This window comes from Polypterus senegalus, chromosome 3 (genome assembly GCF_016835505.1).
Source record: "Polypterus senegalus isolate Bchr_013 chromosome 3, ASM1683550v1, whole genome shotgun sequence".
NCBI classification, from domain to species: Eukaryota; Metazoa; Chordata; class Cladistia; order Polypteriformes; family Polypteridae; genus Polypterus; species Polypterus senegalus.
In genome coordinates this window covers 234,272,163-234,288,593 of record NC_053156.1, presented here as the reverse complement: position 1 = coordinate 234,288,593, position 16,431 = coordinate 234,272,163, and the positions used below count along the sequence as shown (strand labels likewise).

General features: G+C 35.1%; 1 protein-coding gene across 6 annotated transcripts in view; it reads left to right on the top strand.

The window, feature by feature from the left end:
- The window catches only part of dnmt3ab (DNA (cytosine-5-)-methyltransferase 3 alpha b), a 592,789-nt gene that overhangs the window by 144,189 nt on the left and 432,169 nt on the right, over window positions 1-16,431 (top strand). For all 6 annotated transcript variants that reach the window (XM_039748778.1, XM_039748775.1, XM_039748773.1 and 3 more), the window contains one exon: window positions 3,241-3,342. In XM_039748778.1, coding sequence (XP_039604712.1) covers window positions 3,241-3,342 — 102 coding nt within the window. The remainder of the gene's footprint in view (window positions 1-3,240; window positions 3,343-16,431) is intronic.

Sequence of the window (16,431 nt, the reverse complement as noted above, 5' to 3'; positions counted from 1 at the left end):
TAACTAGAACAGCATTTCACGTAAAAAATATAGCAAAAGTTAGACCTCTTATATCATTGAAAGATGCTAGTTCATGCTTTTGTTTTCAGTTGACTAGATCAGGGGCTCTCAAAGCCGTTCGTGGGGGACCCCTGTGGCTGCAGGTTTTTGTTCCAACCAGATTCCTAATCAGTGACAACACCTGATAGCACTGATCTCATTTAATTAGCTGGTATTATTTATCTTTTACTCTACATTCAGAAAAGCACAGCAGCATGATTTTTACATTTATAAGAAACTTAGAAATATTTCTTTTTTGCTATGGATTTAAATGCTTAAATCTCTTTTTATTATATTTCACCCTTTCTCTGTGCAGTTTGCTCCTTCATTGAATCTTAATAATGACAATTAAAAACAAGCAGAGCAGAAACCCAAGCAAACAACACTCAATCGTGAAAGGCTGCAACTACTTTAGCGTCAGCCCCACAAAGTAGTAAATAATGGATTAAACAATTAGAACACCTAGAAAAGTTGAATGACAATCAAGATGAAAATACTGTTAAAAAGAAAAAAAATACATATAATGGCTTAGTACATTTTAATACTAATACTAAACTTAGTTTTCTAGTTTGTATATTGTTCCCAAAACAGGGAATCTGGGAAACAACAGTTCACTTAATTAGCTCAGGAGTCCAATTAAAAACAGAGGCTGGTTGGAACAAAAGCCTGCAGCCACAGTGGGCCCCCAGGACCGAGATTGAGAACCCCTGGACTAGATTACTGTAACGTACTCCTTTCAGGACTACCCAAAAAAGACATAAATCGTTTGCAACTAGTGCAGAATGTAGCTGCTAGAATCCTAACTAGGAAAAGAAAATCCGAGCACGTCACTCCAGTTTTAATGTCACTACACTGGTTACCTTTGTCATTCAGAATTGACTTTAAAATACTGCATATGGTTTACAAAGCCTTAAATAATCTCGCTCCTTATATATCGGAATGTCTGACACCTTATATTCCAAATTGTAACCTTAGATCTTCAAATGAGTGTCTGCTTAGAATTCCAAGAGCAAACTTAAAAGACGTGGTGGGGCAGCCTTCTGCTGTTATGCACCTAAAATCTGGAATAGCCTGCCAATAGGAATTCACCAGGCTAATACAGTGGAGCACTTTAAAAAGCTGCTAAAAACACATTACTTTAACATGGCTTTCTCATAACTTCATTTTTGTTTAATCCTGATGCTCTGTATATTCAATTAATTATCATAACTATTCATGGTGGCTCCAAAATCCATACTAACCCCTACTCACTCTTCTGTTCTCTTCCTGGTTTTCTGTGGTGGTGACCTACGCCACCACCACCTAATCAAAGCACCATGATGTTCCTACATTGATGGATTAAAGACCACAAGTCCACATGACCATCATCAAGAAGTCCTTCCATGAGAACCCTAAAAAAATGAGGATGGATCATTTATGTTAGGTAGAATTCCCAGAGGGGGCTGGGCGGTCTCATGGTCTGGAACCCCTGCAGGTTTTATTTTTTCTCCAGCCGTCTGGAGTTTTTTTTGTTTGTTTTTTCTGTCCTCCCTGGCCATCAGACCTTACTTTTATTCTGTGTTAATGAGTTTTGTCTTATTTTAATTCTTACTTTGTCTTTTTTCTCATTCTTCATCATGTAAATCACTTTGAGCTACATTATTTGTATGAAAATGTGCTTTATAAATAAATGTTGCTGTTGTTGTTGAGTTATCTTCAGCAAATTTCAGATTCTTATAGAAGGCTGCTTATTAGCATACTTGTTACAAGAGCACTTTTGGTCTTCAGGTAAATAAGCAATTCTTTTTTCATCTTTGTGTTATCTAATCTGAAGCTGTGTATTTAATAGTACTGGTTAAAGAGAGATTTGCTGTCAACATATCATTTGGTACTAAGCTGGCTCATACGATCAGAGAACCATTGGCAGACCTGGTGGCACATACAATGGTAGTTGAAATATAGGCCAGAGTATAACAGGACTTTGGACTTTGGGGTACCATCCAAGGTCAAAATCCAGGAAGTTTATTAAACTTAAATACCAAATGAAATACTCTAAAAAATAAAGAATTAAGAAAAGCACATTAAGTATTAACACCATAAAATGTTTTTGAATATCTAAAGATCAATCACAATAACCAGACTCTTTGAACAATAAGAATAGTGCAGTGCCATAAGACTGGAAGCAATGACATAAATGTGTCACATGACCCGCATGAATACATTTAAATAACTTAAAGTTGTGTGCAGGAGTATGGTAATTTGGGATTATAAAATTGATCAATCAGTTGCTCCAGTAGCTGCAGTACTGTGATCTTAGCTACCTGGACACAGAGAGAAGAGATTTGGTGACACTAGAGATTTAAAGGTCAGTTTATGTCACTATAGTCAGATCATTTTGGATAGTTGTTGAATAAAGATTGTTGAGACCATATGCTGCTGAGGTGACGTTACTGTGCAAAGCTGTGTGGCTAATTCTCCATGAAAGAGTAGAAAATTAAACAGACCACACATACTTTGCGGTCATGGTATTTTTGTTCTAGATCAATTTTAAGTGATTTATGGGTGTTTGGTTATCTGGTGAGGATTCTCATTGGACACTGCATGATGTGTACCAGGAAAATTCCTAAAAGAAGGAGACTCCAAGTAAAACTTAAAACATAGTGGAAACATTATATCTCTCAGCTGACATAGATACCTCTGAAAATGGCACAATAGGAAATAGGTTAGCATTACCAAGTTTAGGTAACTTCAGTCTGCTCTATTCATTGTGCTACCAAGACAGTCCTCATCAAGACAAAGTTATATACTCTCAAATATGACATGAGAAGAGATGAGGTCTATTAAAGTTAATCATATACTTAATACAAACATTACAAATTACAAAGAGTGACATTTGGTGAGAAAATGGAAAACAAAATATAGAAGTACAGTACTTACCAAAAATCACTGTCCATAAACTGATATGGCCTTTTCATCCTTTGAAATAAATTCCGATTAAACTTTTATACAAAATGAAATTTTTATACATTTTCTTACATGAAATATAATCTTATTATATGTGAAGAAGGGCCTGCTTTTATAGAATTATGTGTAGAATTTACCAGCCTGGTGAACTTGACTTGACATGTGCTGGATCTTGAAGATGTGCCAATTTATGTGCCAAGGAAAATGTTTTGTATAAGGATAACCTATTGATTGATTTGCATGATTTTTTAAAAATAGAGTGAAGATCATTTGGAAGAAAAGAGTAATGATGAGAAGCCAACAAACAGTGTAATGGGAAGGAAAGTAGGCCGACCCGGAAGGAAACGCAAACAGCTAATGGTGAGTTTAAGGTGGTTGATTTACTGCATAATTCCTTCTTCAGTTTTGAAAATGGAATTGTTTTTTATCAAAATTATCATAATCAGTTTATCATGTTGTTTTTTTTTCTTTTGAACCAGAATAGGATTGATTTAAATTATCATTTTAATGAGGATCTTGTTATCACTTAACACTGTAATATAAATAGACAGATCTCAGTGGGGAAGCTGTAGTTTGTGTAGTCTCTACGGAAACCAAGTAGGCTCAGAAGTACATTCTGAGGGGCTGATGTAGCACTAGAAGTACCCCTGGGATTAGTCTCCTAAGATGGACATATTTTAAAATGTCCTGGTTTTGTACTCCATCGTGTAGTTTTTCATCCTGTATTCTTCAAAGGGATATTTATGTTTTTGTAAAGTAAGTTGATAAGTAGAAATACTGTAAACCAATCAAATCATTTTGACTGACATGTTTATTTTGTGTTTAACACAAAAACCAAGGAAATCAGAAAGTTAAAAGCTGTTTTATTCTTATTGTCTTGATTGCTGCTATTGTTTGATTTGTTTCCTTTTTCATTTTGGTTTATTTTATGCTTTTGGGATCACATATAAATGCTTTTCTAACGGTGCCAAAATCTGCACAATTCCTTATATAACTTCTAAATTTAAGCCCATAAATGTAACCCTAAAAATTAACCGCTAAATGTTCTTCATAACAAAATATGATGATTAACATTTTATTACAGCAATCTAATAAAAAGCAATTGATGTGACCCTGGTCTGGATTAAATGGGTTAGAAAATTATTTAAAATGGAAAAGATTCTCTAAGCTGTGAGTCTACATGTGAAACAAGGAAAAGGGGAGAACGTTAAAAAATGAGGAATACATTTAAAAAGCTTTAAGGAACTGAATTTATGTTTAGTTTTGTTTTGTAAGTTATTTTTTGACTTGCAAATTCTGTTCTGCGCAGGGCTGGCGCCCTGCCCGGGGCTTGTTTCCTGCCTTGTGCCCTGTGTTGGCAGGGATTGGCTCCAGCAGACCCCTATGACCCTGTAGTTAGGATATTGCGGGTTGGTTATGGATAGATGGAAATTCTGTTCTTGTATAAGTGTCATGAGTCAAAGTAAAATAACAAAAAATATACAGTACTCTGTGAGCAAGGGAACAAGAACACCACAATTATAAATGCAACCAGAACCAGTTCATGTTAGACTTAAGGTATAATTTAATATAGCAAGTAGTATAAAGAAGAGAGAATAAACCAGAATAAAGATAGTGAAAGTAGTATTGTTCATTTAAGAGTAAAGACAATAATTATCATCTCATTCTGATCTAATTTTTTTTTCAGACATTTTCCAGCAATACAAAGTAGTAAATATTAAATCAATAAGATACGTGATCTATGTGGATTTGCCCACATTATTTCATATACACACTAGCTTTCCATATTGCAGATAATAACATAAGAACAGTTAACATAAAATCAGTTATACAAGCGAAGTGTATGAGTTTAATTTCTGTGGGTGACACAAACAGAACATATGGAGTAGAAAGTGAGAAGTGACAGTACACAATTACAGCATATTAAAACCCACCTTCAGTAATCACAATAATACATGAAAAATATAGTAATAACTCAAATTTACCAAAAACAACAACGAGCATAAAATGCACATAACCTTAAGTTAATACATAACAGTGAGAAGAAAAGGTCCCTGAATTTACTGGTGTAATTGCCATTGGCCCGCAAAATTTACCACAAACTAGGATGGAGAAAGTGGCTTTGCAGAATGATTGAAATCTTTAATTACACTGCTTGCCTATCTAATGAGGTGAGTGTTTTATGTGTCCTAAATAGAAGGCAGTTCTACATTCATAGTTGGGTGTAAAATTTGTTTGAGAACCTGGCGGTCTGAGTTTTGATGCTACAGTACTTCCTTCTAAACCATATAATGGAAAGATTTTTGTATTTGGGGTGCATAATATGTTTTATTGTGGCACAGGCTTTTAAAGGCAGAATTTGTACAAGTAGATCCATGCAGTCTAGGGTAATTCAGATCCTTTTTTTTTGCTGTTGTTTATATAGCACAATTTATCTTGGCACATGGTAATGCCCCCTTGCAGGACACTTTTCATACTACAGAAATAAAAAAAAAAAAACTTAAGAGGACCCAGAGATCAGTGCATAGGATTAGACAGCAAGGAAAATTATAAATTGTACTTTATGGACCTTGAAATATATTGAAGTAGAACAAGGAACTGGCCCAGCTCCACAGCTCCAGCAGACTTGAAATTCTGACTCAGTAAACGTCTGTTTGGGTTTTCCTGTGTGCTCCGGTTTCTTCGTATATCCCACAAATGAACAGGCTGGGCTTCTTTGAAACTTTCAGTTGACTGAATATAAGTATAATGTGGGTTACACTATTAAGTGCACTATTGTACCTTGTAAAATAGACTGGTGACCTCTTTGGATTTGTTCCTGATTTGCCATCCTTGAATTTAGACTCCCATACTGTTTTAATGTAGATGAATGAATAGATGTATCTATGTAACTGTAAAGTGCCAAGAATTTTTATATTTTAGTATGATATTGGGGGGAGGACAATGATATGCAAAAGTGTATATGAAAAAAGGCATTCAACATATGTGAAGTATCCAAGGAATTATGGAAAGAAAGATCAAGGGCATTCAATTCATTCTCAAAACTTTCACAAATAATTGACATTTGACCCAAAAATTATCTCTAATCAAGGACACACTGTGTTTCATTCTTTCATATCCTTGGGGGAAATTAATTCTCAGCACAGTTACTACTCCTCTGCTGCTGCAAAAGCATAAATTGCCTTTGGGATCAGTGTCTATGGGCTTTATTTAGAAGTCTGAGTAAAGTCTATCATGTGTTAACCAAAAAACCACAGGAAGTTAAGGGATGTAAGTATTGATTCATGTCTGCTCCTGTCATTTATTATTTTTTGTTTATTTTTCAGTTAACTACATGCATATTGCTTGGTAGCAAATCAATTCCCAATGATCCAGAATCATTTGTGTTGTCTAGAATTGAGGTGTTGTCTTAATATTATAAAACTTATTATTCTTTTTTGAAATGTGGACTGGAAAATTTAAATATTAATTTATTAATATTAATATATTATATTATATATAAGTTGTCTTATACAAAAAATAGTTTTCATTCAACTTTAATGAAAGACACTCATGAAAGGACAGTACAGGGAAAAATATCAGTTAAAAATCTGCATTTCTTATAGAAGTAAGACATATTTCAATAGTCAATATTAAATGTAGTTATCTCAGCATCTAACCAACTTATTTTCAGCTGAATGGATGTCCAATTCGACACTAGTTCAGCACTGAGTCTCACAAGAACCATTATATGATTGCACTGATAAAAGTAGCTGATGCCTAAGCCAAAGGGGACATTGATAATGTGTGTATTTGTGGTATAGCTAACATAACACCATACTGATATAACAATTGTTAAGTTCTGGGGGGTAAATATAATTGAGTAGCCCTGAATTTGGTAGTAAAGATGTATTACTTTCCAGGTAAAATATGGCTGTGATCCTCCAAGAGTACAGTTTAGCTTAGTTGATTTATTGCTGTATCCTACAAAGACAACAGAACCGTGTCTTTAAGCTAATTGTCTGAAAAGTAAGCAAATATATAATGCATTTATTATCTTTCTCTACATTTAAAGCATATAATACCTTCAACTGCATGCATTTTACAAAAACAGTGACTCAGTACAGTCCCATTATTATGACTTAATCTTAATCTAAAGAGAAATTATTCTCTTAGTTTTTTACTCCAGAGGAGGTACTACTTGTGATGGTCCAGTGCCATGGACTACCACCATCAGGTCTTTAGCTGGAGTGTGAAATAGTCAAAGATAAAATGAAAGGTGCTTTGTAATTTAACTAGGAAGCCCATTTCATATCTTAGAAATATTTTTTTTTACATATGACCAAATATGAACGCTGAAACTAAGCCCTTAACTCACTTGATTTTTGTGAGGATGTAGATTTCTTGGCGTTTTATCAAATGGCTTTTTGTATGTGTCAAAATATTCAGAAGTCACAAGTACATACTACTTTCATTACCATTTCTCGTAATGCACGTGGATGGTGTACATGGTGAGCTTCACTTAGAAATGTCTTTTTATTCTGTTTGTGCCTGATGCTTCTGTGCAAGTCACAGTTTCAGAAGAATAAAGAAGCTGCACTGTGGTGCAAAAGGAAATGAATCCAGTGGGTGTGTAAGTGCATTCTACACTTTGGTAGCCCACAATACTAACTAATAGGACTGCATCAAAGCTCAACTTACCCATCACCAGCTTAGCAACAGAATTTATGTGGCCCCTTTGCAAATGCCTGAAGTAGCTGATTCAGCCAAATATGGTAGCTGCTGTATTTCATAGTGCAGACTAGAAAATAACTAATCACAACTTTCCCTAAAGCTGAGAATGTCCATTGAGCATATATTTTTAAAACTATATATATATATATATATATATATATACTGTATATATATATATAAATTGTAATAAGGCTATTGTGAAGTCTGGGGTAGCCAAAATAGTATGATACTGGTTTTAAACTGCTGTAAGCAACACAAGACAAGAAAGATAAGTTAGTGGATGGTTTTTATAGGAAGGTGGTGGAAGTATGAGGTAGAGCCATCAGGACGGAAGTGATGTCATCAGGACAGGTACCGGAAGTGACATCATCAGTGTTGGACAGGAGTGAGGTCATCAGGGTTTGGCGGATGTGAGGTCACAAGGGTTGGATGGAAGTGAGGTCATCGGGGCAGAAGTGAGGTCATTGGGACAGAATGGAAGTGTTCTTCCGTAGGTCTGTAGAAAAAAGAGAATGCCATTAACACTTATTACCAACCCTTTTCTCCTGTTTTTCTCGCCCTTTGGCTGACACCTAAGCTTGCGTGTGTGACAATATATAGTTATATATAAACAATATTGTCCAATTTTTTGTTTGGACTGGAATTATATTGATTTACAGCAGCCATCTATTAGACAGACCAACAAATATAGTGATAGGCCTTAAGTGGTTTTCAGTATAAAGATCTGTTCATTCCTAATGCAGTGATGCTGATAGTGCTTGTTATTGTTTATCTTTCAATATGATGATAATATTCATCTTCAGATTCATCTCTGATGTCTTCATAGTAATATGAGTTATATGGATTTGATAGTTAAAACAGGAAACGTTCAATCTTATTGAACAAAACAAGTAGTTCAATTATTGTAAAGAAAAAGATATAGTACTCACTTATTTTTTGAGCAGTGAATTGTGAATAAACTGCAAATGATTGTCTTTCTCTGCTTATGTGAAAATGAAGGTTATTTATTCATTACAAGCTGTAATTATGTTAATACAAGCATTAATGAACATATCGTTTACCCTCTTATGACAGATATGAAACACATTTGACTGTGTATATGGAGAATCAATGAGTATTTGATTTAAAGAAAATATTAATATTTATTTTAATTCATTATCCTTAAAGGCAAACAGAAAGTAAATAACTGTAAAATATTTTTGACTTGAATATTTTAAATATAAAGTAGTAATCCATTTATTGGTACTAAATACAACTGTATATATATATATCATTCTTAGTCTAGCATAGTTTCTCAAAGGGCACATTCTTATACCTACAGTCAAAATAACTGATCCAAGATCAGTTTAGAGTTCACAGTCAATTTAACATGTCAGTCTTAGCCATGTAAGAGGATATTGGAATTCATGGAGTATGGCTACACTTTAACATGTAGAACATGCAAACTCTCCACAGACTGAGCTCCATGGATCTTTGAGATAAGTTTTAACCACTAAACCACCACACGAGCCTGCATTTATATATGAAAAAATAAACTGAAATTTTTGTCTATAATATTTTGTTTAACAGCCATTCACACCATCTTTAATCTTCAGGTTGTGTCTTTCCATTTTTCAGTTTGCAGCTTGAACTTTCAGATTCCAATGTTGTTTTTAAATGTGGTGTAAGGCAAAAAACAAAGAAGAAATCTTGTCATTGATATAACAGAAACCCATCTAGCTTTGTCCTTTGCCACATGTAATCAATTGCCCTTTTTAGCAATAAACTGTTTCATGTGTGTATAGCTTCAGGGGAAATCTGGTTTTATTCTCTCAAAAGAAGAATAATAGTAAATGTTGAGAATGCAGTAAAATACACTATGTGCATTTATTCAGATTGTTGAATGCTCCCTGCATGGATTTTTCTTCTGGTTCTCTAGTTATTTTTCCAATTTTCCAAAGAGGATCACATCAATTGGTAACTCTAAATTGACCTTTTATTAATGAATATCGGAGTGTGCATATGTATGTCCTGCGATGTGCTGATGACTCAACTGAGTCTGTTTCCTGGCTGGGCCTCGATGCTGGACTCTGGACACTGCAGACCTGACCTTCCAGTTGATAAAGTAAGTTTGATGATGGGTAGATATTGACTAAATTAAGTAATACTTGACCAATAAAATCTTTGATACTACTAGTATTGCTTAAATGTGAACTAGAAGTTGTAGGTTGTAATATCAGGAGGGTACAAATGTGCAAGAACAAGAAAAAAGCATTACGTAGGTGCGACAGTTTCTCTGTCTAAAACATGAAAGTCTATAGCATAAGCATGGTCACAGAAAAAATAGCTTAATAACAGTTGTGTCACTTTTATAAATTCATCGCTGTAATGAAAAGTTGAAAGGTAAAAATCTTCGATAACCTGATGCTTGTGAAATAACAGCTGACAGCAAAAATGTCTATTTCACCATAATTTAAATTGCAAAATATTGTGATCAAACAGATTTTTCTTGTTCTGTTTAAACAAATAATTATTGGCAAGTATAGATCTAGTAAAGATTGTCAGTTTTTGTATTATTGATAGAGGAGCTGCAACCCTGGCAGACAGCCAGCCAATCTTTATACTGCCAGAGCACTCGTGTGCTCAAGTGCCTTCTGTGCCAGCTCCTTTGTTTCTAGGTTACCTGGTGACGGAAAATCCCCCAAGGCAGCAATGACACAGATAAATGGATTATGCAGTACTCCAGCTTCCCAGTGCTATTTAAAGATGTATTATTACTAGCTGGTGCATAATGTATTCAGTGCAACAAGGCTAAATAATGTGCAACTATTCCCCTTTTAATACAAGTCACAGTTCAGCATTAAACACATGCGTGCACATATCCTTACTCAGTCTTCTGTTTGGTGAAAGCATAACTGACAGTTTGTTATTCTATGGCATCATGTCTATTTTTCAAAAAGGTATCAGAAGGAAAGTACAAAACAGTAGCAGCAGTAGTAGTAGTAGTAGTAGTAGGGGCAGAGTGTAGTAATATAGTAAATTAGCAGACTTTCTGTCTCAATCCACATAGTAATTTTTGTTTGGTTGATTTATAGAGGACATCAGTCTCTGCATTCTGCTTATTGACCAAACCTCTTCCAAATAATAGTAGTGCGCAAATGACAACTCCTCTTAACCTATACAGGTTCTGTATGTGGGAGAGTAAGCGTTATTTTTTTTCTTGCACTGGATAAACATTCAGTAAGACAGAAATATGGAGCAAATCTTAAAGACAAAAATAGTGTGTGTATTCTTGCCTGTAACACATCATTTCCAGGTTTCATTCATTTTTCATTTACTGTATTCTTGCTGAGGTGTCTGATGAGGTAAAGTATCTGCTGGTTTTTGTTTTTGCTCTTGCTCATTAATCCATTCACTAATTAAAATGATGATTGCTTTGTATTGTTATTTGGATTTTTGAACATATTAATTTTCATTAGCATCATTAGCATAACAACTAAAATGTAACAAACACAATGAAATCACAAAATACACATATCTGAATGGTATGAGAACATATAACATACAGTTTCCAATTAATGAGTAGTGCAGCTAAGTTCAGTCAAGTTCAAGATACACACACGTAAAATAAAGCAAAGTCTGACCTCTTATTGGAGGCACCATGAAAAGAGCACAAAAAAGGCAATTTTAAAAGATTTCTAAACCACCAAATGAATCTTCAACCAAAAGGCAAGGTTTCATAGTATTTACTTTTTAGTTACTGAAAAGAACATTTCACAGAATAAGTTTAGTATGTGCACACAGTAAGATAAATCAAGTTGACCATGATTGTTAAATCATTCTCTATAAACCATACCCTTTGCCTCATGTGAATTTAGGTCCTTTAAACGAGTCCTAACTAAATAGATATTGTGCAGGATCAAAGCATGGAGACTGATTTATTATGAAGGAAGTGAGATGGGAAAATGCAATTATGTTTTTAAACTTTTACCATAACACAAAACAGAACGTTTTTGTATGGGAAGCCATTACAGGCAAACTAAACCAAAATATTCACACACAAACATCTCTTTAAGAGTATCTTTATTTCAGATTTTATTGGCAATCTTAAGAAAACTGTTCAGTAGATTATGACATCACCAGTGGCTGACCGATCAGTTTAATATGACTCTTGATCTTGCTCATACATAGATAAAGTCCATTTGTCACCTTAGAATAGAATAATTGTTGATTTTCTACAAGAACAACATATACAAGCTTTTTGATTTTTTTAATTGTTGTTAAAATCATTATAGATGCCTCATTTGTCATTTAAATGCTCATTTAAATTTCAGCTCCAACAATGGCTGCCAAGTATTCATAGTATCAGAATCTAAATCTTTTTCATTTTGTATGAACTTGACTTTCAAATTTCCATTTTTACGCTTTAGGATAATAAGTAAATAAATCAAGGTAAATAGGTAAATAATAGTCCATCTGGCTCTTATATACAAAGTCAACCTGCACTAGTGTTTAGATCTGGATGGTGCATGTGCCCAAAACATTAACATTTATGTGTTACTTACATAAAAGCTCAGATCAAATGTTATTTACCTTGATTTATTTACTTACTTCCTACAGCATAAAGTCACAAGTAGGCTTCAGAGCTTCCTGTGTTTGATCGACACGGGCATACTCAAAAAATACATGTGTAATGTCACGAAAAGTGCAGTACGCGAGCAATGGTGCAAAAGTGCAGTCAGACTTCTTTTTTGGGCACATGCACCGTCCAGATCAAAACACTAGTGTGGAGAGTCGTTCATATACTGAAGAGTCTATAGCTGAAGGTGGAAGCTGCCATCGCTGTACTTTGCATATAAGAGCCAGATCGAATGTTATTTACTTTGACTTATTTACTTATTTTCCTACAGCATAAAGTCACAAGTAGACTGCAGAGCTTCCCGTGAACATATTCAAAGTACGGCGATGGCAAAAGTGTGACGTGCATTTTTTCTCTGATTTAGAACCGTCGTCATCTTCTGAGTTCATCTCTGTTATAGCGTGTCTTTATGAGAAAACAGCAGTGTCAGTTTTTATGGTAGGTGGGATCGTGAATGTGACTGAGAGAATAAAACTGAATAAAAAAAAACAAAGCTAACCTTTACATGTATCATAAATTTACACCGGCTGTTACAGACTCAAAAGAAATTTATTTTTTTATTCTAAAATAGTAATAAGAGCAGCTCACTACTCAAAATGGACTTGTCCGGGATTGAACCCGTGAAGTTTTGATTACCAGTCAACAGCTGATACCGTTGCACCACTGAAGCGGTTGTATAAAAGGTGTGTGAATGTTGCACCCAATGCGGGTTTTTTTTCTGCAATTTATATTCTTGAATGGAAGCGCACTTGTTCTGTTATATTTGTACCTTTTGTGAAAGTGTTTATTTGATATTTGGACTTGAGGCTTCAAATATTATACACTTCATGTCTACATTTTGTCAATTATTACTAAAACATGAACTAAGGTTTCTGTTTTATGTGTTTACATAGATTGTTGTAGACACGGAACACACATGAAATGCATGTGTTCCAAATATCAATATAGTATTCATAAAAGGTGTCATTTTGTTTGACTTCTCACTCTATACAACTCTAAGCAACTGACACGCAGGTAAACAGACTTGAGCTGAGAAAACTGTGCGGCGCTGGGGGAATGTGATAGTAGGCTGCTTGCTGCTTATCGATACATTTACAGGACAAAAGACGCTGGTGGAGAGGTGTGAAAGGATTTAAGGTGGGACAGATCTACGAATTTTTCCATATGCTTTGGTAATCCTAGTGTTAACGCATTACATATGAACAGTGAGATTTTCCTTATGCTTTTATTATGAACTGAGTCACATAAATGTATGTCCAACACAGGCATTTTGAAACACTAAGTAAGTTTTATTTTAGAATAAATTTATAGAACAGCTAATTTTTTTACCATTTTAGACTAGGATCTGGTAAATGTATAGATATAGGTATTTGGCTTGAAGCTTGCCTTGATTTTTAGTTACAACTGTAGAAGGCATTGGCCTGTATGGAGTTAATACTAGATACTCTGATTATTCTTGCACTTCATGTGAGAACTGAATAAGCTCAATGCCCCAGCAATACATGTAATATTAATAATTTTGCATATTTTACTGTTACTGTAAGACTAAAACTCGGCCTTGAAACTACATTTCCATCTAATGTTATGTTTTCTTTACTGTTTGTAACTCTCTTGCTTTTACGTTCTAAGTTAACAGTCTTCCTTATAAAATGAACAGTTTCATTGTATGCCTAGCTGCTACAAAATCTGCTTTAATGATCGGCACAATGCTCACAACTATTGAATAAACCAATAACCATTGACTTGAAATAGAATCAATGATGATACAATATCAGAGCTTAATAAGGTTTTCTTCATAGTAGCCCCAGTGTTGCTGGTAACTCTTGAATGATCCGCAAAAACTAAAAAACACATGGCTTTCTGACCGCAATTAACCAAGTATCACAAATCTGCATATTGTAAGTGATCGTTAATCTCCTGATGAGGGTTTATAAATGGATTAATTTACATTAAAAAAAAGAATCAAAACTGTATCAGTACTTCATCAAATGTAGTTCACAGAATACCTGTGATTTATAAGCGTGAGTCAAGGGGGCTGCAAGGCGAAATTTCTCATATATAAGAGCAAAGTGACTTGTAATTTGCTCATATGTGTCATTATATAAGCATTTATCTGTAACGAACAGAGTGCTGCCGACATCCACACTATGCAATGAACTAAGGTCCATAAGGAACAGATCTAAAGCTCCACCATTTGCACACCATCTAGCTTTTTTTGTAAGTGGCAACTATTGGTTCATTAAATTAATCGTGTTCACTTTAAGAAGATTAATTGTGCTGCAACTAAATTACTTTATATGTTAGTACTTTATTAATGAACAAAAATAACAAAATTATGCATACTTCCTTCACATTTTTTTACATAAAGGTTTCTTTGCCCATTACCTGTGCCATTCTTACATTACTGTTGATCTTTTAATAAGCTGTTGTCACACATGTGCGAGTAGAAGGCAGCTAAAGGGTCTGAGTAAGTGAAATGAAACATCCGACCAGGGTGTGGCGGAGTGTGCTGACTGTCTTTCTCAGTGCCCTACAGACCTTTCCCGGGAAATCCTGCAAGGTTCCGGCGCCTCAGAAGATATCACTTCAGGAGCCGGCCCCTTTGATGACACCACTTCCGAAGCCAGCCCCTTTGCTGACATCACTTCCGAAGTCGACCCCTTTGCTGACAGCACTCCTGAAGCCGACCCCTTTGCTGACATCACTTCTGGTTCCGGGCATTTTGATGACATCAGTTCCTTTATGGGCCTTTAAAGCCTCCATCTTGGGCTACTATAGTCAGTTCTGTTGTAGACTCTGTTTGATGCACATCGTGCTTCAAAAACTTAAAACATTTGAAGCCGGGAAACACAATATACGGGTGGCTGCCCCAAACCTTGATGATGTCTTTTGTGTATTATTATCACACTGTATACTTTGTACTGTTAGTGTGAGCACATACAGATTCTACAGCAGGGGTCCTCAAATTCATTCTTGATATGCAAAATTGGTTGTATTGTTTTTGTTTCAACCCATTTTTTAAACCATACTCAGTTATTCTTGTTGAAGCAATTATTGGTCAAGCAACATATTTGTACTTTATTTTAGTTAACTTGCTTATTAGCATTACTTACCAGTTTCTATGTTTAATTATCAATTTATATACTATAAAACTGGGTTTGGTAATTTTTTATTGGTATTTGTATTTGAAGAAAAAATACCAGCTAATTAAATAACTATTATTGTTAAAACATGTCACTTATTATAAAACTGGTTAGACCAAAAATCTTCTGCCACAGTAAGGTGATCTACAGTAGAGAAAAAACTGACTTAATTTGGTCCACATAAGACATGTAAGAGAAAAAAGTGAAGGATGACAGTTACTGATTTGCACCAGTTCACAAATCATCTGGATGATATCCATGGAGAAAAGAAGTCAACAATATAGGAATGATTTGACATTAGTTGTGTTATCATTTCTAATTCCCTCATTCAAATGCATGGTGCTACAAGTTAGGCTGGGGATATATTTAATGCTAAGTGACCCATGCGCTTAGGCAGCTGCTGATATGCAAGCAGTATACAGTAATCCGTCACTATATCGCGCTTCAACTTTCGCGGATTCACTCTAATTTTAGATGTAAGCATATCTAAATATATATCACAGATTTTTCGCTGGTTCGCGGATTTCTGCGGACAATGGGTCTTTTAATTTATGGTACATGCTTCCTCAGTTTGTTTGCCCAGTTGATTTCATACAAGGGACGCTATTGGCGGATGGCTTAGAAGCTACCCAATCAGAGCATGTATTACATATTAACTAAAACTCCTCAATGATATAAGATATGCTTCCCGCGCGGTGCTTGATTGTTTGCTTTTTTCTGTCACTCTCACTCTCTCTGCCTGACGGAGGGGGTGTGAGCAAAGGGGCTGTTTGCACACAGGCTGTTTGCCTAGAGGATACGGACGCTCCTCTAAAAAATGCTGCTTTATCGCGGTGCTTCGGCATACTTAAAAACCCAAAAGCACGTATTGATTTTTTGATTGTTTGCTTTAATCTTGCGCTCTCTCTCTGACATTCTCTGCGCCTGACGGAGGGGGTGTGAGCAGAGGGGCTATTTGCACAGAGGCTGTTTGCT